This window comes from Mus musculus, chromosome 15 (genome assembly GCF_000001635.26).
Source record: "Mus musculus strain C57BL/6J chromosome 15, GRCm38.p6 C57BL/6J".
Lineage (NCBI taxonomy): Eukaryota > Metazoa > Chordata > Mammalia > Rodentia > Muridae > Mus > Mus musculus.
This window is the reverse complement of record NC_000081.6, coordinates 68,244,390-68,267,727: the sequence shown is the minus strand read 5'-3', so window position 1 is coordinate 68,267,727 and position 23,338 is coordinate 68,244,390. Positions and strand designations below refer to the sequence as shown.

At 46.7% G+C, this 23,338-nt stretch overlaps 1 protein-coding gene across 11 annotated transcripts in view; it reads left to right on the top strand.

The window, feature by feature from the left end:
- The first annotated feature begins 8,805 nt into the window (after positions 1-8,805).
- The window catches only part of Zfat (zinc finger and AT hook domain containing), a 175,209-nt gene continuing 160,676 nt past the window's right edge, over positions 8,806-23,338 (top strand). For 7 of the 11 annotated variants that reach the window (XR_003951402.1, XR_001781548.2, XR_001781547.2 and 4 more), the window contains exon 1: positions 8,806-9,060. Coding sequence is in view for 4 of the 11 variants with exons in the window: in XM_006521124.4 (XP_006521187.2) it covers positions 8,886-9,060 (175 nt within the window). In the remaining 7 variants the exon portion in view is untranslated. Of the gene's footprint in view, positions 9,061-9,112; positions 9,416-23,338 lie in introns of those variants that run through there. The other 4 variants (NR_152182.1, NM_198644.2, NM_001145888.1 and 1 more) reach the window with 2 other exon arrangements.

Here is a 23,338-nt window from a genome sequence, read left to right as displayed (position 1 = left end):
ACTGGTAGGAAAATGACCACCCGAGAGATGATGGCTTTTATTGCAACACCAGGGAAGGCAGCACTTCTAGCAGTGGACTGCTCAAAAGAGCTTGGACAACTTGCTTGTCCCAGTCCTTGCTCCTAGCACCAGTCGCAGTAGGCCTTTGAGTAAGCAGCCAGGTAGAAATGGGTGTAGGATAATTGGAGCTCACTGAAGTCTCAGACAGGTAAATGCTGCAGTGCACACTATTTCAACCACCCTGGCTGAGCCCATATTCTCAGGAGGCAGACCAATCTTCCTGTAGCTTCCTCAGAGATTCCCAGAAATTCAAGGTGACTGGTGTGGGCCTATGGGTAGACTTGGCTGGGCATATGACTGACAGTCCTTTTGTTTAAAGCAGCTAGACTAGTGCAGGGAAGACAAACAAGTGCCAATCAGGTGGTCAGATTGTTCTGTTTCTTGTCACTTTTGCTTATTTACATAAAGATGAATGGCCATGAGCAGTGCTTAGAATAAGAATTTAAAGAGCTTACCATTCACTTTGACATCGATTTTTAACAGTGCTTAACCCCGCCTGTGCCCGAGAGATGTAGATGGGTGACCTGTCTCCAAGTGGGTCTTTGAAATCTTTCCAGTAGCTGCATGGCTATTTCCATACGGGGCTGATTGTTCATTTAACTTGCTTATATTCCACACAATAATTGCCCTCCAATCTGTTCTCTATTGAGACACCCAAAACAGTGCTGAGTACACACTACAAAATAAATGTCTTATAGTTTTGCTTTCTCCCCTTTCCTTATCTTCAGGCTTCTCTCCTGAAATAAATCTTACCCATCCCTTTCTTCAGCAAGTGTTTACTGGGGCCTTGCTAAGGGCCTGGCATCCCTCCAGGCTCTGGGAGGTCTCCTGTTTTCTTCCTTGTTGCTGGGATCCAGGACCATCCTGTCCCACTTTTCTTTCCATGGCCCACTTACTCCTAAAATTTTTTTAACAATCTTAATTGTTGTTACATTCCCCTAATTAAAACCCAACTGATGAGAGCAAACTGAAAACCTTATAAATCAGAATGTCTTAAACATAGACAGTCGAAGATCCTATTCTAATTAAGTCTAATGCATCTACTCCTACACATGCTTTGGGTATGTTAAGAACACACGTTTTTCCTGTGTTCATATCTAAGCCTATGGGAAGCATTGCCATTGATAGATCCATTCTTTTTTTAATCTCTGAAAAAAAACTCATTTTTGTCCTTTTCCAGAAGTGTACTTATTAGACCCCAAAGAGGATTATCTTCTTCCCAGGTGAATCAAATTCACAGCCTCTGACTGATGGATTCTTAGAACAGAGTCCTCCTAGGTGAAACCTGCTCTGAACTGTGTGTTGGATCCAGGACCTTGTTCTAGTACTGAACTATAGTCCCAGCTACCTTCCCATCCCCCTTTTTCCTTCTGAGACAACTCTTCTGCTACATTGTCCAGGCTAACTGTAAACTTTTGATACATCCCCTCAGCTCCAACTTGACCCAAATGGAAGCTGACATTTGCAGATTGGTTCTACTTCTGACCAAGTTCAACCACTACATTAACAAGATTTAGGTACAAGTTCTCCCAAAGCTCTTGAGGCAGGGGTTGCTCTCTATAGGTAGTAAGGAAAAAGGGCCCATTGTGATAACTCCAAGTTGCTCACACATGTTGCAGTGAGAAGAGAGGAAAGGTAGATTAAGGATTAAAGTAACAGTTTAGAGCACTGAAGAAGGATTGTAGCTGGATAAGAGACAACCAAGCTAAAAAAAGAGGAAGAACAGGGCTCTAGGCCAGTGACAGCAGGATACCCCAAACCCTTAGGAAACACATGCAAGGTGCATCTTAGTGTTTCATTGCTGTGAAGAGAGACCATGACCAAGGCAACCCATATCAAGGTAAACACTGATTTGTGGCTAGCTCATAGTTTCAGAGGTTCAATCCATTATCATCATGGTGGGAAACATGGCAGCATCCAGGCAGATATGGTACTAGATGAGCCAAGAGTTCTACATCTTGATCTGAAGACAGCCAGGAGAAGACTACCTTCTGTAGGCAGCCAGGAAGAGGCGGCTTTCTTTTACAGTGGGTGGACTGTAACTTTAAGTTTTTCAAATCCTATTTTTAATGATGGTTCTCAAATGCTTTAATCTCTCATGTAGCCCACCACCCACCAGAGGTAGTGGAAAAGAAAGGATACGGGGGCAGGGGGGAAGTGGACCTGTGTAGAAAGGTTCTTTGGAGCAACTCCCATCTGTGTTGTCTAGAAATCATCAGTTTAGTTTACAGGTTAGCAGGCAGTAGCAGCTCAATCCACTTGCAAACACTTCACAGATACACCAGCAGTCCAGTTCGGTAGAGTCAGGTTAGCAACAGCGTAACATGACCTAGAAAAGACAGCCAGGCTTCAGCCTTGGCTTGAGTGAGTAGGAAGAACCTGGAGGGACACCAGGAGAAGTTCTCAGCTGTGTCTCTTGGGGAAGCTAAGATCAGCAAAGACTCGAGATCCAGAAGGGTTGCACAGCTAGCTGTAACAGAAAGCCAAGCTCTTTTTCTGCCACTCTGTGGAGTATTATCTCTGTATGTATAATCTCCAAACATCACATGTCCTCCATGTGCTTTGCTTCAGTACAGGTCCTGCATGTACATTCAATCAGTCCAAGTCTGAGGAAGTAGCAAGAAACTGCAACACACCACCAGGAGTTTTTTAGTGCATTTCTCTCTATGGAGTCCCGACAGATACAGCTTAACTATGCATTGTAAGGCAGATCAATACATGTGTGCTGTTAGTAAAGAATCCTTTATCACATGTCCTTTCATATGCTTACTTTAGTTGAACATCCTCTCTCCTGTGTCTGCTTCAGTGAAGCACTCCTTCATGAGTCTGTCTTAGTCTTTTACCTGTGTCCACTTCAGGAAAACACTCCTTCATGTGTTTGCCCTAGTAAAACACCATCCAACACAACTGACTTTCTAAAGAACCCTTAAGTTTCCACTTCTGTGGAGCTTAAGCCTAGGACCTTACAGCCCACACCCACAGTGAAGCACTTCCTCCAACAAGGCCACACCTCCTAACAGTGCCACTCCGCATGGGCCAAGCATATTCAAACCACCACAAGTACTACTGCTTTTTCCCTATATCCTTGTTTTAGTACAGTTAATTGTATCAGACTGAGATATAAGGATGGCTTCTAGCAAGCATGTAGCCACTTCAGAAGAGCTGCAGATCATGCTATATACAAGGAGCTAAATATAAGGTAGACAAGGAAGATGGAACATGCATCTGGTAGCTGGGATAGAGTTAACTCCCTGCCATAAAAAAGCTACAAGGTGACTGCTTAAATGCAAGAAAAGAGAGCTCACTATAATAGTACTTGAGACACCTGCAAAGTTGGCAGAAAGTAACACTGGCTGGTGACTAACAGTTAGCAGACAGGCAAGGTCAAAGATGGAGACAGATATGAACCAAGAAGGGCTCCAACCATTTCTAACTGGTGGGTATGATCAACTGCTTGGCTGGGCCAGAGCAAAAAACACATAAAGAGCACGTGGGCTCTCCACTGATTTAGTCCTTTACAGTTGAAGAGAACTAATAACCACTCAGGAATGACCTCAGTCTCTGTCCAGTGTTTGTTATTGTTCTGTAAAACTTCTAGGCAAGACTGTCAGGGCATCTCAGTGGGAAAGGTGCTTGCTGCTGAATCCAATGGCCTGAGTTTTGAGTTTCTGAATCCACATGGGAGAAGGAGAGAACTTCGGCAAGTGGTCTCCTGCTTTCCACATAACAGGCTTGATGCAGCCCTCCTCCAATGAAATAAATGTAAAATGGAAACAGCCACAGACAAAGTAAATCCAACAGCCTTTTCCCAGACTTGGAAACCCCTCCCACGCTTACAGTTTTTCTCACCTTTCTTAACTGCTCATTTTTTCTTTACATACTTCTACAAGAGCCATTGTCACTAATCTTTGGCAACAACTAATGTGGAGTCACTGTCCAGGGTCAATCTTTGATGACCATCAGTGACCAGGATCTCAGACCCTTGGGACATGCACAGGAAGGCTGAGAAAGGAACTGTAACACTTAAATTACCTGCATCCCCCCCCCACGTCTATGCATGTTATGTCTTGGGTATGTGATGCACTGCTTATGTTTATGTTGTTTATGATAGGCTATGTAGGCTTCAGCAGCAGCAGCACAAAGTAATTAGTAGTGTCACATATTTGATCTCTCAGCTATTCTTGTAACCCATTGACTTGTAACACAAATTGCCTCACTCTCCCCACTGGATTATTTATGGCCCCAACCTGCATCCCCATTTTTTACAGTTCCCAGTTTTTCTGGAAATCCCTTAACAATAATCATAATTACCTAACTACCTGCCTGGATGTATATACATATATGCTTTTGTAGAGAGATACACAGAACTTCAAGAACTAAATTCACACATACCGAACTTACCTATTTGCTAAAACACTTAATTTCTATCTTTTACGTTTGAAATAGCTTAATAATCAAAGTAGCACACACAGTTTTGTCTACAGGACTCTCTCTCTCTCTCTCTCTCTCTCTCTCTCTCTCTCTCTCTCTTTGTGTGTGTGTGTGTACATGTGTGCTGGGGACCAAGTCTAAGACATTATGCATACTAAGCATGTAATCTAACCAGGCACTTACACTGTCAGTTGTAGTTATGCCCTAGTTCTTCTTCCCAGCCCGATGCTCCCAGAAATAAGATTCAGACTCAAAAATACATTTACAAACATCTTGAGCATATAGCTAGACTCTACTCTTGACTAGATCATAACTAAAATAGCCCATTTATTCTAGCCTACATTCTGCCACATGGCTACCTGTGCTCAGGTACCATGTGTCCTTTCTGCACATGCTTACCTGTGCTCAGGTACCATGTGTCCATCATCTCCCTGGCAAATCTCCCCACCTCCTCCTCTCCTGGAATTCTTTCTCCTCCCATGTCCTATCTTCTATTTCCTGCCTAAGCCATAGGCCACAGGCTTTTTAGTTGACAGGTGATGCATCCATACAACCAATACACAAGCTGTTCTCTTTACAGTCAGTCCTAACGTCAAGATGGCTCAGTGAGTAACCAACCTGCTATGCAAGCTGGAGAACCTGAGTTTGGATGCCCCAGCCCTAATGTAAGAAAGTTAGGCTCAACAGTATGTGTGAGAAGTCAGCCCCGAGGGGGTGGAACAAGGCAGATGACAGGATTCTGCTTCAAAAACCAAAACAAAACACCAAGCCAGCCTGATTTTACTTCTGTCCTTGGGGTGGGACTTAAGGAATGAAACCTTGGTCAGTGGTAAGTGCAGTGTGTATGGGGGTAGGACAGAACAAGACAACTTTCTCTGAGATGGTTTTCTGTGAAACAGCTTTTTTATTGAGGGTAACAAGAGCTATATAAACCTTGGGGTTTGGGTAGGTGTTTTCAGGGTGAGTGTGCATTATTGGCTGGTAATGAGGGTCTGGGAATGCTTCATTTGCATGAAGAGAAATGCTGGACATGCCCTTATAGGGAGCTGTGATTTGGTCACCAGGCTACATGTACTATGTCAAGGGAGGCAGAGGTAGGAGTTGCAAAGCTGTAAGGGCCAGAGCAAAAGGAAGACAATCCTATGCCTGGTAGCCTCAAGATGAGATATTCGGGGTTTGGACACAGCTTTCCAGCCCCTGGAAGAGTGAAAGAGGAAGGCACTGCACATTAACCTCTAGCCTTCATATGCAGTGTACAGACATAGGCTCAGGAACCCGCATGCACAATATTCAGGAACTCATGGCTTTCCAGACACCTGGTACTAAAAGATCAACAACTACCAATTATAGTCATGCATTCAGTTTGCAAATCAGCACACACAGAGAAACCTATGTCTTTCTCACTGGCTCCTTTGCCTTTCCTACAGGTCAGGAATTTTTATTGCATCCTGTTTTTGAAGGATGACATAGCTTCCAGCCACCCTGAGTTTCCCTCAGTGCTAAGGCTGGAAACAGGTTCTTTGACATTGGTTATGGCCAATGAAAAACTCAGTACTAACACCTACATACTGGGCACACACAGGTGAATGAAACATGGAGATCTATGAGGAAGTGACTCTGGCTCTTACTGCTACCTAAGGTCACAATCATGTTGATATCAATAGCTTATGCTGTCCTTTTGGACAACATCCCTATTTAGGTTTTTAACATGTTGACTAAAATTGCTTCTTTCTCTCCTTGTCTTTTAATAGTTTTGTGGCTCAAAATCCATGCTAAGGTTATATGTATCCTTTTCTAAGACTGATTTCAATCAGTACTATATAAAATTATGTACATAAACTGTTTTCATATAAATGCATTTACTATTGATATAATTATTTAATATTGCTACAAATATATTTAATTATGCAAGGCCACTAAATTTCTCATATAACTAAATAGCATGTCATGTCCATAGATTTGGACACGGATTCCTCCCTGAGCCCTCTTGATAGGTGGACTACCACTAGTGGGCAAGCTGGGACCGAGCTCCTCTAGGAACCAATAAAGCATGAGAATATTCATTATGAACTTCTCAGTGATTTCCATTTCATTCCATTAGTTCTTCTCTCTTAACTGAAGGCATCTAGAAATGTAAAGATTAAAAATGTCAGTCAGGGCTAAGGAGATGGCTCAGGGGTAAAGCTCTTTTGCCCAAACATGAGGGCCTAAGTTTGGATTCTAGGCACCTTCTAAAAAACGCTAGGTGTGGTGGGCTTGTGATCTTAGTGCTGAGCGAGACAGGAGGATCCTAGGGGTTCATTGGCCAGCCAGGCTAGTCAGACAATGAGTTTCAGGTTCAGCAAGAGGCCCTATCTCAAAACATGAGGTACACAACAATAGAGAAGACTGAAAGCTAGCCTCTGCCTTCTAAGTGCACACTCATGTCCCCATCTGAAAGTGTGAGCCACACAAGAAGGTGAGGAAGCAACTGTGGTGTCTCCATTCACAAAACTGCCTTCCGTCCCTTTCCTTACTAATTTCCTCCTTCTTGGGACCAGCCTGGGAAAAGATATGCAATAAGTCTTTTTTGAAAAAATGAGTAGATTTAAGGAAGGAATAGTGGAGAAAAATCACAGCCACCCCTCACCCCCTCAAGACCACATCTACAGTCAGTTTTTTTTTTTTTCTTCTTCTTCTTCTTAAAAAAAATTTGGCTTTACTGTTTGGGAGCCATTGAGTTTTGAGATATATGTTAACTAGCTTCATTTCCAAAACTGATTTTGGCTACAACATTCAAGAGCAATCGACCCACCTGCTAATCAATCAATAGTATTTCAGTGCTGCTTTTTAAGAAAGGCAGCCCAGCACAAAACCAGTATTGTCAGCAACCAGCACAACTCACATGTCCTGACAGAAAATTAGTGTAAATATTTGGAGTTCTAAAAAGGAAATCACATCAATGCAGCATTCTGGTTAGTTCATTTTCAAATGAAAGATGTTACTGTTCCCCTGCCACGCAGCCCTCCCTGAGGCAGAAGTTAGTGGAGGTGAAGCAACAACTTCCTGATTCTCCTCACATTGTGTCTACCGGCATCTGGTGGGTTGTGGAAAGGTGGGGCCACACACTTCATGGACTGTCTATGTGATCTCAAAAAAGCTACACAACCTTCCTGAACACCTGTCCTTTGCTCACCTGCCCACTGAAATAAAGATGTTTTTAAATATGTACTAAACAGAAGAATGAAGAATTAGACCAGTCATCTTAAGGTTCACTGCCCAAAGGCACGTCAACGTTTCTGGTTTTTGTTTTTAAAAAAGTGAACAAAATGAATGAGCTCATTCAGTCGTTCAGTAGCATTACTATGAAATCTGTGATGGGTAGGCAAAGACTAAAAGACCCAGGGGCCTTTGTGACAGGACCCTCTCTCCGCTCGGCAAACTCAGTCCATGGCAGAAAGGGGTAGCAAACAGTTATGCGCAACTGAATGTGAAGAAGTAATAAACACATGACCTCGACCTGTGGGGGTAAGAGAGAGGAACCTAGAGCTGTCTGAGGAGCACTCCAAGCTAAACACTACAGAAGGACTATACTCAGCATTTCACCAGCACTGTAAAAACAAACCAGGGCTGCCCAGACGCCGGTCATTTCCGTCCTGCTTCTTTTAACATTTTTCTCTTGTTTCTGTATGTGTGGAGTACTTTTTTACAATGGCTAATTTAAAAACCTTTCTAAAAGATAGCTTTACCAGCACAAGTACGACTGTTATTATTATATATATACTTAATTGGCCAACTCTAAAACTCATTCCCAGTTTCGAATGCTAAAAAGCTGACCAAGATAGGTAGGGATAAGGGACTTCGATGTCGGTAGAAATATATTCTATCAAAGTTACGTGGAACAGACGCTTCCTGCAGCGTGCGGAGGGGGCTCTAAGCTCCTAACATAAAAAACGGAAAGGTGGTCACTGAGCTTCCAAAAAAAAAAAAAAAAAAAAAAAAAAAAAAGATGTGCGAGGCACTGTCACTTCCAACCCGGCTCGTCCCGGACCCTGGGAGAGCCTGCCTGGGCCAACTACACCTAGTCAACCCGACCGGCAACTTGGGAAACTGAGCCCCGGAAAAGCTAGTATGCAAAGGGGCGCACTAGCCTGCCCACTCGCAGCCGTCCCCGCACGGAAGAGGATTCAGGACATTCCGGGTCCTGACTCCCACGTCCCAGGATCACAGCGTCCCGCCCCGGGCGTGGCCCAAAACAGCGCGCAGAACGCCGGGACGAGAGGCCGGCACCTAGGGTAGCCGCGAGCATGCGCACTGTGCCTTGCGTGCCGAGGGCGGTTCCCCGCGACCGACGTCGCTACGTAGGCGTCGGATCCCCGGGGAGAGGAGGGCGAAGACTCCATCCGCCATGTTGGATGCCGCAGATTCGCCATAACCTCTCCGGCTCTTTCCCTAAAAAAATCAAAATAAAGAGCGAAGTTTCCTCAGGGTGTCCGACTTTCTCGCTCAGCCCGGGAGGGAGCCGGGAAGAGCCCGAGGCTTTTTTTTTCCTCCGCCGTGGGGGCGTTGCCATGGAGACGCGGACGGCAGGTGAGCGGGGATGGGGGTTGGGGCGCGGCGGGGTGGGGGTGGGGCGCGGCGCCGCGCGGGAAACCGCTCGTGGTGTGCAGTGGGGAGGCCGCGCGCAGACTCGGGCCGGCGGAGGGATCCACGGGCGGGCGGAGCGCCGACGTCGCAGCGTTCTGCGGCCCACGTTTGGAAGCTGGCTTGATCCTGCCGCAGGAAAGAAAAAAAAGGGAGGCGGTGGAGAGCAAGCGAGGGGAGCGCCCTGCGCGCCTGGGGAGCAGTTTCCAGGGCTGTGGGCGGTGCCAGGGCGCCCGCCAGCGGCCATCCGCGGGCGTCTGGCTGCATAGGTGTTCGAGTCCCGTTGCCTGCCGCTGTTTGTGTGAGCTTTGAGTTGGCTTCTTGCTTAGTCAACAGTTTCGTAAAGTAGATGACTTCCCCTTCCCAGTGATCAACCCCGTGTTCTTAGCCAGGACGTGCTTCAAGTCCAGCCTTCTCTAGTGACCTTCAGAGGGAGCGGCCAATGAGAGAGATGGGCTTTATCACGGGTGACCCTGTCCCATGCAAGTAGTCATTTGCCTTCTGTCTTTGGCCCAGTGCTGTAGGGCATTGTCCTCGTGCGCTTGAACGAAGTGGCTCCAGGCCACTTCCTCCAGGCAGCCCTCAGACTGTCTAGCCAGAAGCTGCTTTAGCTGGTCTCATTGGAAGGGTAGACTTTTCACTTAACCCCTGGTGACTCCCCTTAACCTTAAGCTTGTGACCTCTAGCCTGTGATTGACACCAATTTAGACTCTTGGACCCTGACTTCCGAGGGTCGCTGCCAGTGTCTCCTGGTTGTTCTTAGTTGGTCATTCACTGAAGAAGAGAAAAGTTGAGAGCCCAGATTCCTGACAGTGGAGCTTTAAAGAGATCGGACTTCTGGCTTGGAAAACAATGTGAACCATATGTTTGCTTGGCCTTTGTCACTGTCCCCTGGAATTCAGACAGGCTCTTAGTAGGGGTGACCTTCTATTGAATGACTGAGTGAAGGAGCTGCTGATCATTTGTACACGTCACTGTGGTTTCCTGCTGGAGCCTGGGTCCATCCATACAGGGGACAGAAAACTCACGTTCCTGGGGCTTACCTCCACTACTCTCCACCTTTAGCTTTGGAACCTATCACTTGATCTGTGAAATTAGTGTTGGTGCTACAGAGTGGCTATAGGTCAAAGGGACACACAACAAGCCCCAAACAGGTTATCTTTCTGTTTTCCAGCCATGACAAGTGAAGAAGGCTCATAGTTTGAACAAAATGTATTTCTGTCAGCTCGTTTCTGGGAAATTTCCCGTTTTGGTGTTGGAAAGGCGGCTTTGGGTGGTAAACAGGCTGGGTGGTCATTGCCCCAGTTCCAGCTCTGTTCTGTGTGTGTTCCAGCTCTGTTCTGTGTTGGTCTCTTTTTCATGGTATCTTTTGCTTTGGGTGCAAAGGTTTCTGCTTCTTTCTTTTCCCACCTTGTAGTGTACACAACAGCTTCTCAGCTATCGCTGTCTTGAAGGAGAATCTAGTGGCTGCTCAGAGCAGGCCTAGTCAGAGTTGGGTGATTACACTGTTTCTCCTCCTCTCATTTTCTTTTATAGATGTCTCATGCATGCTGCCCCTGAAAACCTCTCTATCAAGATGGGTCAGTTTAATAGAGGGGGATTTAGCCTAATGGTTTGTCCCTTGTCACCTGTTGGGGTTGTTAAGCTTTCAGCGTGTCAAACTTTCCAGGGGCAGGTACTCCCTTCAGAGGCAGTCTCTCACTGTTCACAGCTTTGCTGGAGAGAGCCGCTCCTGAGAGACTCTGAGAGCTCCTGAGAGCTCCTGAGGCAGGGGCTGTGACCCTTGTGCTTGAGGCCCATGTGTTGTGCCTCTACCTTGCTCACACTGGTGGCACTCCAGATGGTTTTCATAACAACACACTGTCACCATGCATTTGCTTTGGGAAGTGTGTGTGGATGGAAAGGTGGGGTGAAGTTTGGTTATAATTTTTTTTTTTTCCGAGACAGAATTTTCCAAGAAGCATCCCACATGATTATGATTTTTTTTTTTTTTTTTGTTCTGAAGGGGAAAAAAGTAACTTTGGAGTGGGGAATAGTGAACATTTTAAAACATATATTGTAGATTCAAAGTTGGCTTAAAAAACATAAAATATACATGGTGGCTTACAACCATCTATAATGGGATCCAGTGCCCTCTTCTGGTGTGTCTGAAGACAGCTACAGTGTACTCATGTAAATAAATAAACAATTAAAAAAACATAAAATATAAAAACAAATGAATTTGCTTCTGAAAAGACAATGCTTGGCACACCGATGTCAAACAGGGCCTTGAAGTTGAGTAGCAGAATTGTCTTTGTTCTTTTTAAAGTTTTGAAAATCGTAAGTTGATAGTTATACCTGTGCTTGTGGCACTCACAGCCCTGCAATTTATGAGCACAATGGGGAATAATTAGGTTAATCCAGTCTGGCACCTTTTTTTGTCATCATTTCTTGAGGTGAGAACATTTGAAATGTACTCTTTTAGTGGGTTTTTGAAGTGAAAAATACATTATTTATTCTGTTCACTATGCCATGCAGAATATCATACAGAACGTGAAAACATAGTTTTGCTAATAGAGGCTTGCCTCGTGCCCTGCCTCCCTTTCTCTCAGACCCCATTCTGTTCTCTCCATCTGTGAGGTCTGTTGCTTCAGCTCCACCTGCCTATCTACAAAGGCAGAGCCATTCTCTGTGCTCACATTGCACGCTCTCTTCATCCGCTCATGGACACTTAGGGTGCTTCTTCACCTGGGCTCTTATTACTTTTTTGATGAACATGGAAGTTCAGATGCCCCTCTGCCAACTGGTTTAGAATATTCTCCTTCCTTTAACTCTAGGTCAACTGGCATTGCAACGTATTGACCTCTGGAATCTGGTGCCTTTGTGTTCCAGCCTGTCTGGATAGAAACCAGATGAGTAGGTGGGGACCTTGCCTCAGAGGATAGTGGACAAAGCTGCAGGCCCTCTGGATAGGAAGGTGACATTGTCTCACCATAAGGAGAGGAACCTGGAGCCAAAGAGCATAGGGAGTGTGGGGCATTGGGCGATGCACAGACAGGCTGGTCTCCAGTTGAGCTGAGGTCTGAACCCCAGAAATGGTGATAATTCACCTACAAAACACTGTAGGTGTTCCTTTATGCTCCTGGAACTCTGGCCCCTGCCTAAGTTACTCCCCCCCCCCATCCCCCACAAGAGAAGCATGGTTAGAAGTCACATAGGCAATGACCCAAGCTTCTGACCTTCAGGCTAAACTCCTCCCCAGTTACCTAGCAACAGTGAAGACCATAAAAAGGGCTGTTCAGCCCCTGCTTGCTCTCTTACTTTTTACTCTCTTATTTGTCTCTCTTACCTCTCTTAACCCTCACTCTCACCCCCTCTTTCCTCTCTCTTTGTCTTCTCCTCTCTTCTCTCTCCCTCTTACTCTCTTTCTCTCTAGCCTTCTCTCCCCCCCCCCCACCCCCTTTCTACCTTCTCCCTTTCCCCCTGCCTTTCTATAATACAGCTCTAAAACCATAGAATGTCTCTGGTCATCAAGGCCCATTGCGCTTAGAGGATGGGACAGGCTTTCTCCTAATGAGAAATCTAATCTCCTGTTAGAAGGCCTTCCTGTGCTCCAGTCAAGATCCACTGCACTCACTCTCGCTGCACTCACTCTCACAGGTGTTGGGAACCTCTTCCCTCATCCCTCTCTCCCATAACCCTGGTGGCTTTAGCAAAGTAGCTCCGGGAATCCCCCAGGTAGGGCTGCCCCTTGGCTACCCCCTGAAGAGTGGGTCAGAGGCTTGAATGCCCACCTAGGGATGAGTGGAAGGTAGCTAGCAGCCCTCCCACCCCTGAAAGACCAGAGAATAGGTAAAACTCTGGTGGGGTATGGGCTTCCCCTCCCCTTCTTCTCCGGGCCCTCTTTTTAGTTCCCAACAAGGGAGCTTGGGGTATGTGGCACCAAAATGAGGTGAGGGACCTGGAGCCAAGGAGCATAGAGAGCTTGTGGTATCTGGCACTGCTCTGTCACCAGTCTCTAGCTAGCCAGATTTTTGGTGTCCATATTGCTCCATTGTTGCCAATGGGCCTTCATGAACTGCCGTTTCTCATACCTTTAGGTCTGTTCTTAGTCTTTAGTGGCAGGTCCCTATCTTTCAGATACTGGCCAAACTATGAAACTGTCTCTTCCTTCTTGAGGGTGTCACATAGATCTAGAAGAGCAAAAACAAAAACAAAACAAAAACAAAAAACCAATTCCTGTAGGAAAAGGGCATCAGGAACCTTCATGTGAGTTCTGAATATTGAAGATATCAATGGGCTCCAGGTAGGGATTCTGGGAAGACTTCTTGAAGCATGAGGTAGTGGAATTGGATCTTGCAGAGTGAATAGATACCCAACAAAAATGGAAGGGTGGGTGCTAAGACATATGTCGCACGAAAACCCCAGCTCACATCTTTAAGGGAATAAGGCATTGTTGATTCTGGAATCATTTTGAGTGACCTTGGCCCAGAAGCAGAGATTTAGGTCACTCCAAATTCCATGTTCCATTGTAGAAGCAGTTTCACAAAGTTCCTATAGTTTTACGGAATTGGGAAAGTCATAAATCAAGGCAAGGTTAAAGTACGTTGGTGGGTACATCAAGGGGGGAGGTGCATCAGGATGGGGACGGCTTCCTGTCGCTCAGATTCTGATTGCATGCCAAGCTTTTGGACTGGTAAAAGCTACTTACCTGCTAAGTCAATAGATTCTAAAAGGTTTTTATCTGTTGCCAACAGATGTTAGTTCCGCCACACGTGTGTGTGTGTGTGTGTGTGTGTATGTGTGTCTGTCTGTCTGTCTGTCTGTCTGTCTGTCTGTCTGTGTGTGTCTGTGTGTGTGTATGCATATGTGTGTAGGGAACCCAGGAATGGTTATTCTGGAGAGGATGGCCAGAACTTATCCCATGAGAAGGGAATTAGTTTCTGGACCTTCAGCATTCCAATCTCTTCACAGTGCTGAAATTCTAAGCGGCCGATTGGTCATAGCCAGCTGCGGCTTCTTTTCAGGAGTTTTCCTTCTCATGTACCTGCAGGTGTGTACTGAGCATTGAGACCAGGGGGCCTTCGACAGGGAGTCTGAGGGCTGGGAAGCTGTTGGGAATTTAGCTTGAAAGCCAGGAGAACAGTGCCTGCTGACTTGCCTTTAGGAGAGAGCTCTCTGGTGCCTGCCAGGAGGCAGTTTTGTAGTTGTGATTTAATACACAGAAGCACTTGGATCTTTTTTATAGACAGTACTCAGGTAAGCCACATCCCTAATGATACATAGGCTTTTTTTTTTTTTAAATTTTAAATTACCCAAGAAAATCTTCTCCTGCCCCTCCACACCCAATCCTTATCCCTTAGGCCAAACAACCTCCAGTCTTGCTGCCCTCATTTATGTTTGCCTTTTGAGGACTTCACATAATTATTTTGTGTCTAGCCTTGTCTTACTCACGGTTTCTATTCCTAACAAACATCATGACCAAGAAGCAAGTTGGGGAGGAAAGGGTTTATTCAGCTTACACTTCCACATTGCTGTTTATCACCAAAGGAAGTCAGGACTGGAACTCAGGCAGGCCAGAAAGCAGGAGCTGATGCAGAGGCCATGGAGGGATGTTCTTTACTGGCTTGCTTCCCCTGGCTTGCTCAGCCTGCTCTCTTATAGAACCTAAGACTACCAGCCCAGAGATGGTCCCACCCACAAGGGGCCTTTCCCCCTTGATCACTAATTGAGAAAATGCCTTAGAGTTGGATCTCATGGAGGCATTTCCCCAACTTAAGCTCCTTTCTCTGTGATAACCCCAGGCTGTGTCAGGTTGACACATAAAACCAGACAATACAAGCCCTCTTTTTTTTTTTTTTATTAATTTTTTTTCTCAACATGACGTTTCAGAAATCCACTTTTTTTTTTTTTTTTTTTTAATTGCTTAATGCTATTCTACTGCCTGGAAATTTCCACCGTTTGCCTGAGTGTTTCTTTCTTAGTAAGCACCAGGGCTGTTCTCATGTTTCCAGTTTTGGGTTCTTTTGTTTGCTTGTTTTTGTTTTTAAACTTTGAACTGATTCCTTGTGAGTTTCATGTCCTACACCCCAGTCCCATTCATCTCCCTGTCTCCTTGTATCTGCCCTCTGCCCCTGCAACCTTCCCCCAAAAATAAAAAACAAACAAACAAATAAAACAAACCCAAGTATCTAATACATCTTGTAGTGGAAGCTTTAGTGTGTCACAGTGTCTCCCACAGAATACCCCTTCATCCATACATCTTCTCTTTCGAATGTTCTTGCAGTGAGCCATTGGTCTGGTTTGAGATCTCTGGCTTCTGTGATACCATCAATATTGGCTCCTCACCAGGACTTCTCCTAGTTGCCCTGTCGTTGCCCCATGTCATGGGGATCCTGAAGCTTTGGATCAGTAGGACTGTCCCTTTCATATGCTCCAACAGTTCATAGATGATGTAGAGTTTGGGGTGGGCCAATTTAAAGCCTGGGATCTGCCTGGGGGAAGCCCTCTTGCTTGCCCTTATCCTCTCCAGCACTGCTCTGGCTAGGCAACCCAGTGATACCATGGGCAGTGGCTCTCTTGCTCTCATGCCCTCAGGGCAGGCTCACTTGCACCGGTTCCTCCAGAACCAGCTCTACTGTGCTACCCAGTCAAGGAGTGGAGGCCTCCTCTTCCAAGTGTTGCAGCCTGTTAGCTGCCGTGCCAGCTCTTTCATTGTTAAGCCATCTCTACCGTGTTCCTCAGGAGACACTCAGGAACTGTTCAACTGCTATTGGGGGACAGGGCCAGCTCTCCTGGCTACTGCATGCGGCTAGGAGTGAGGTAGGGAGGACATCACCCCCATGCCCACTCTACTTCTACCAGACGAGGGATGGAGCCAGTTCTCCTGCTCCTCCTCTACCAGAGCTAGCTCTATTGTGTTGCCCACTCAAGGTGCAGGACCTGCTCTCCCATGTGCTGTAGCTGGTGGGGGCAGGGCCATATCTCTCTGTCCAGTCTCTAGAGGTAATATGAGACACAGACCCTTGCCACTGGATAGCCATACACATAGACATCCACTACACATTTGTACATTGTAGTGTCTCCCGCTCCAGTGACCTCTTTGGTCCATGCTACAAGGTGTGGTGGCAAGCAGGCTTCTAGGTGTCTACAGCCAGTCTGTGTGGCATGGAGGCTGGGGTTCTGTGGGCATCTTCCCCGTCCAGCACCATGTGTGTGGCAACAGGAGGTGCTCTGAATGTCTATGACCCGCCCATGCTGCTGTGCAGGGGAGGGCAGGTCTGTGGGTGACTTTCATATGCCATGGTGGTCAGCAGGTCTTTAGTTTTAACCGCCACTGCCCTTGCATTTGTTTTCTAAGAAGGGTCTCATAAGGCAGGTCTAGCAGGCCTGGAACTTGCTATGTAGACCAGGCTAGCATTGAACTCATAGGCATCTCTCTGCTTCTGCCCTCTAAGTGCTGGGATTAAAGCATATAGCCAGGTGCTTGTTTCTATTTATTTTTTATTACTGTGAACAAAACTGTACTAAGTATTCTTACAAGCCTTTTGTGGGGATATATTTCCATTTCTCCTGGGTAAATAATTGCCTGGTGATAATCGAGTTGCTAGTTTGTTGACTACAGGCATGTTTAGTTTTTACAGACACTTAACAGATTTCTTGCCTGTGGTCCTGCCAGTTATATTACCATATCAAAGGGGTGTCTCAGGCTGCTTTGGGAGCCTGAGGTAGCCAGTCACACTGCTCCCATGATCAGGATGCATAGTTAGAGCAAACAGATGTGTGGCTCACTTTCTCTCCAGTGAGACCCCAGCCCATGGGAAGGAGCCACCATATTTAGGGCAGGCCTTCCACCTCAACTTAATTTAGAAATTCTCTTGAAGTCATGCAAAGAAGTTTGTCTCCTAGCCAATGGTTGGTCCTGTTGAGGTGACAATATCTACAACAATAAAAGACAGGCTCCCCAAGTCACTAGGACAAACAAAAGACTGGGAGAGACTTCTGCCTCGAGATAGTACATAGAGACACATGTTCAGCATTGCTGCTGATGAGTGAGGTTTGGGTTAGATGGGGCAGCACTGCAAACGCTCTTGGTTTAAGATGACAATGTAGAATGTGTTTGGGGACATGGAGTGAATAAGACTCTTACACCAGAACCTGTGTCCAGTTTTGATTACTGTGAATAAAACTGCATTGAGTATTACACTATGGGCCAGAATGTCATGTTCAATGATTGAGCCTGTGGCTCCTTGCATAAGAACATGCAGGGACTCAGTCCTGACCTGGAGTGAGCCTTGTGAACCAGGCTCAGGTAACGCAGGGAGCAAGGGAAAGGTCAGGGGAGAAGAGTTGGTGGTGTCAATGGGGAGTCTTGCTGAGCTCTGGGACTGTGGTTTAGTGGCTTTGGTGGTGTCGGTTGCTGCGACTGAGGGACAAGAGCAACTCAGGGAAGGATTTATTTTAGTTCTTAGTTTCTGGCATGGAGGCTTGGCAGCTGGGCTTCTGTTCATGACTGCACTGAGAACTTGCAGTGTTACCTGTTATATATCAGTGGATCAGGAAGCAGACACACATTGCCTGACCTGAGAGCCTCCACTGTAAACCATAATAAACCCCAGCCTGTGGGCCTTATAACTGTCAGCTGGTCTTCTCTGAACAGTGCCACCAGCTGGGGACCAGCTGTTCAAACACATGAGCTTATGGGACATTTCATATGAAAGCCCTGTCACAATCTTACATGAGAAAGGTCCCCGAAAGGCACTGGGCCATGTGGCATAAAGCCTCCTTGGGAAAGACTCAGACACTCAGTCTGGTCCCTAGTGCACTTTCTTCTCTGCTATCTTCGGGCTTTCACTTTCCCTCCTCCTCTCTCCCCACCTTGTGAATTTCGATAGCATCCTTGGAAATTTGATGCATAATAAAAGTGGTTTGAAATTAGAAATCACAGTGCATGTGCAGTGTGGCCTGGCTTAAATCATGCAGTTGTGGCAAATAAAATGGGACCTAGTGATCCCACAGTTCTGTATACCTGCTCAGCCGGGTGTTTCACATCTTTTCACAAAAGCTCAGCACAGTGGGTTCATTGTCTCTGCTCTGCACTTGAGTAGAAGCTGGGGCTGGAGCCGATAGCCCATCTCTAGGGAGGGTTTCCAAACAGGGTGCTGATCAGGGGGAGATTCATGTCAAGCCCCTGACTCCCTTGAGAGGCTCAACCTGGATTTTCTCCTGAAATCTTGTCAAGTTCCAGAATCTGCTCCTGGGCCAGTGCGGATCAGGCTTGGCTTCAGTTCTCGTGCCCTGGAGAGACCTGAGCAGGGAGGCATGGAATATTCCTTTCCTGAAGGCTGCCCGGTCTATTAAAGGCTATCAGTGGAGCCTGCCAAATTATCTAGTGCCCAATGTAAGTGGATCAAGGCCTGGGCTTCTGATAATCCATGGCTTTACCTCCATAGTACTCTTTGGGGTTAATTCTCCCTGAAGCTATGTGTGTGTGTAGTGTGTGGCCAAGTGGCCTGTGTTCAAGGAGCTTATAACATAGACACCAGAGAAAAACATTTTCTAAATGGGCAGAAGGTTTTGAAAACAAAGTTGTCCCTTGGTAGCCATGAACAAGATTGGTTCCCAGACCCCCCAGTGATGGATGCTCAAGTCCCAGATATAAAATAGTGTAGTATTTGCATGTGTTGTACAAACGTTGTTTTACAAGCTTTACATTGTATGTAGATTACTTATAATAAGTTATACATTACTTATAATAAGTTAATTTAATGCAATTAAGTAGCGTACTGGTTTGTCTTTGTCCATTTGATAGAAACTAGATTCACTTAGAGGGAACCTTAACTGAGGAATTGCCTCTGGGAATTGCCCAGCTTGGCTTCTGGGAATGTCTGTGGGGCCTTTTTTTTTTTTTTTTTTTTGTTAATGAGTGATGTAGGAGAACCCTGGGCAGGGCATCCTGGGTTGTATAAGAACAATAGATGAGTAAGCCATGGGAGAAAGCCAGTGAGCAGCATTCTTCCATGATCTTTGTTTTATAGGTTCCAGGTTCCGGCTTGGCTTCTCCTGATGATGGATAGACTGTAACCTTAGGCCAAATAAACTCTTTCCTACCACCAAATTGCTTTGTTCAGTGCTTTATTACTGCAACACTGAAGCAGACTGGATAAACTCTTTGATGTTTCTTAAGGGACTAATAATGAGAAAAAGGTCCATGCATGTGTAGTACAGATACATTTTCGCCCAAAGACTTCTCATTAGTGGATGGCTAGTGGTAGTTGTTAGGAGTGGGAGGAAGGCGCATAAGGAATTGCTGTCTGATGGAAACAGGTTCTGTGTGGGAAGATGAAATGTTTCTGGATGTGTCTGGATACACCAGGGTGAATGTTTACAGTGTCCTGAACTGGACATTTAAAAGTGTTTGAAAAGTTCTGTCTATCTTACCATGGTTTGTTCTGCTAAGATTTACTCGCTGAAGATGGCAGAACTGGAAAGATGGAGCCTTTGGAGCCTAGAAGATCATGAATGACTTCAAGATGTTAGACAGTGGCAGGAGCTGGCAGGGAGAGGGGACTGGTTAGGGTAATAAAAGTGTTCAGTGTCTTGACTTGTCCACGGGTCGTGGTAGGGGCACATAGGGTATGGTGGGGGGACACAGAAGGTGGTTACTGCCTCCTGGCTTGGAGAAGGGCTCTGGAAAACCTCTAGGGCAGTGGTTCTCACCCTTCCCAATGCTGTGACCCATTAGTACAGTTCCTCATGTTGTGCTGACCCCCAATCCTAAAATCGTTTTCATTGCTACTTCTTAAAAGTAATTTTGCTACTGTTGTGAGTTGTAATGTAAATATCTGTATTTTCTGGTGGACTTAGGTGACACCTGTGAAAGGGTCATTTGACCCCCCCCCCCAAAGGGGCACAACACATAGGTTGAGAACAGCTACTCAACCTGTGATGTTTGAGCTGAGAAACCATACCAGAAGGACCCAGTAGGGGAAGGGCATGTGGTAGCCTCTGCAAGCCCAGCTGCTTGGCCAGTACTTCTCTGGTATGAAACAGTGACAGCTCAGAGTTGCAGACTTAGCTTGTTGTCTTTGTACCACCTCTGAGTCCTGGTAGAGAAGTTTGCTCTGCCTCTATCTGCCAGCCCTTGGCAGAACTACTGGGCACCTTTGGCCTGTCAAGATGGCCTTAGTTCTGGACATCCACCCATGTTCTATTTGTAGTCTTTGCCCTTAACTGCTCAGGCAGCCTCTGGCTGTCTCTCTGGTTTGCTTCTTGCTAGGTTGCATATTGAGGGATCGAAGACCTCAGGAGCCTTACAGGATGGGACACCTAGCTTTGTGATCCAGTCTCTCTGTGTGACGTTTCTTGGGACTCTTTTGAGCCCCACTTTGCACTGCTGTAAATTTGGAGCTGAGTGCCGCTTTCTCTGAGAACTCTGTTCTCTGAGGAATGCAATCAGGTGAAGTGCCCACTGGTACCTAGTGGCTAATGCTCATGGAAAGATTCTGCAGTGGCCTTGAGAGTTCTTGTGCTTGGCACTTCAGATAACCTGTGGTGCTTCATCTGTTGCAGAATGTCACTCCCTGAGCATGGATGTGTCCTGGAATGTCACTCCCAGGACCCACTGCTGTGTTTGCTCTAGTGCATTCAGCCACGAGGGTCCAGCACAGCCCATAGACTGCTCAGCTCTCACAGTTGGGAACAGCTTTCCCAGGTCTTGCTCCTGCTGGCCTCTACAAACTTTCCAGCATGAACCTTCCAGCATGCATGTTCTTCAACAACAAAGAGGTTATTATTATTGCTATTATTACTATTTCACATTTAAAAATTCTGTGTGTGTGTCTGAGAAACTCCTGCAGCCAATGCTTTCCCCACATAATCCTAATAATAGGATATGGACCTTGATTTATAGTCTGAAGGGCAGAGACTTTAGGTCACAGGCTGGTACCAGTACCAGTGAATAAAGCAGGAGTTGCATATTATTTGTCTGACCCCAAACCACATCTTTGGATATATTTAGATTACAGAGTAAAGCCTCCGTGCTTCAGTAGCAGTACCAGGGAAATAAAGATGGAGGGGCAGTATCTTTCTTGTGCGTGGTGGGAAGGGTGGCACCCACCACATTTCTCTTCTGTTCTCCATAGAAGAGTTTGGCGTATGGGCTTAGGCCTTTCTCCCCACAACTCCTCTTTACAAGTGCCTTTTAGGAAGTGGTTTCCCTGCATACTTGTTGGTTTTCCACTTTGTCTCCCTGGTGCTTGCTGGTTTCATAGATGCTGCCCGGGCATCTGCATTAACCTTCCTACTGCAGGAGGGCGTTCTTGCCAACTCTAGGGACAACCCTGTCATTTGTCATCCTGGGAGTCTGCGGGAGCAGGAACTGCTTAAAGAGTGTTTCCTTCATTTCTTGGGAGCAATCTAGGAGTCTTGGCAGCCACTTAGACAAACCAGTTGAGGACGTTCTTGGCTGTCAGAGACCATGCCAGTTGGGACAGGATGCAGTAAGAACCAGGTATCCTCAGTGACCAGCATGCCAGTGGGAGGCTTCCTACAGACATACTGGGAGCAGATAAGTGGTGCCTCATCCCCCTGTGACCCACCTTATGGACTGCAAGCCTCGAGAATGCCTCCCTTGCCTGCTAGCCTTGGGGAACTTCTAGAAAGATGCTTTGGGCTATGTCCAGTCTCCTCAGGCTTCCCACCCAGGTTCCTCCTCCTCTCCTGATACCTGAGGGGTTAGTTAGTAACCTCTCTGTCTGTGGTGTTTCCAGTAGGGAGCTGTTGGTGGCGCAGTCTTCCTTTTTGCAGGTGACTTTGTTCTGTTTTAAATACTAAACAGAGTTTCCTGAGAATGAATTTTCAAACTATTTGAAACCTGAACTATATCATATAGAAACATTTATACAAATTTCAGGACAGGAATAATTATAGTAATAGACTTTTTCTTTATCTTGTTTGATGTCATCTGATGCTTTTGTTCTTTACCAACTTGATGTGAGAATTCAAGTGCTTGAGCATTACCTAGCTGTGAGAGCCTGTGAAAGATAATCCCATGGCTTGAGGGAGGCTGGGCAGAGTAATGGAAAGAGAGAGGGGAAGAGCCTGGGAGAGGCCAGGGGACACTGTTCTACACTGAGAGAAACCAGGGGATGGTGTTCTGCACTGAGAGAGGCCAAGGGACGGTGTTCTGCACTGAGAGAGACCAGGGGACAGTGTTCTGCACTGAGAGAGGCCAGGGGACAGTGCTCTGCACTGAGAGAGGCCAGGGGACAGTGTTCTACACTGAGTGAGGCCAGGGGACAGTGTTGGTGTTCTGCACTGAGAGAGGCCAAGGGACGGTGTTCTGCACTGAGAGAGGCCAGGGGACAGTGTTCTGCACTGAGAGAGGCCAGGGGACAGTGTTCTGTACTGAGAGAGGCCAGGGGACAGTGTTCTACACTGAGAGAGGTCAGGGGACAGTGTTCTGCACTGAGAGAGGCCAGGGGACAGTGTTCTGCACTGAGAGAGGCCAGGGGACAGTGTTTTGCACTGAGAGTGGCCAGGGGACAGTGTTCTGCACTGAGAGAGGCCAGGGGACAGTGTTCTACACTGAGTGAGGCCAGGGGACAGTGTTTTGCACTGAGAGTGGCCATGGGACAGTGTTCTGCACTGAGAGAGACCAGGGGACAGGGTTCTATACTGAGAGAGACCAGGGGACAGTGTTCTGCACTGAGAGTGGCCAGGGGACGGTGTTCTGCACTGAGAGAGACCAGGGGACAGTGTTCTATACTGAGAGAGACCAGGGGACAGTATTCTGCACTGAGAGTGGCCAGGGGATGGTGTTCTGCACTGAGAGAGGCCAGGGGCAGTGTTCTGCACTGAGAGAGGCCAGGGGACAGTGTTCTACACTGAGAGAGGCCAGGGGCAGTGTTCTGCACTGAGAGAGGCCAGGGGACAGTGTTCTGCACTGAGAGAGGCCAGGGGACAGTGTTTTGCACTGAGAGTGGCCAGGGGACAGTGTTCTGCACTGAGAGAGACCAGGGGACAGTGTTCTGCACTGAGAGAGACCAGGGGACAGTGTTCTGCACTGAGAGAGACCAGGGGACAGTGTTCTGCACTGAGAGAGGCCAGGGGCAGTGTTCTGCACTGAGAGAGGCCAGGGGACAGTGTTCTGCACTGAGAGAGACCAGGGGACAGTGTTCTACACTGAGTGAGGCCAGGGGACAGTGTTCTGCACTGAGAGAGGCCAGGGGCAGTGTTCTACACT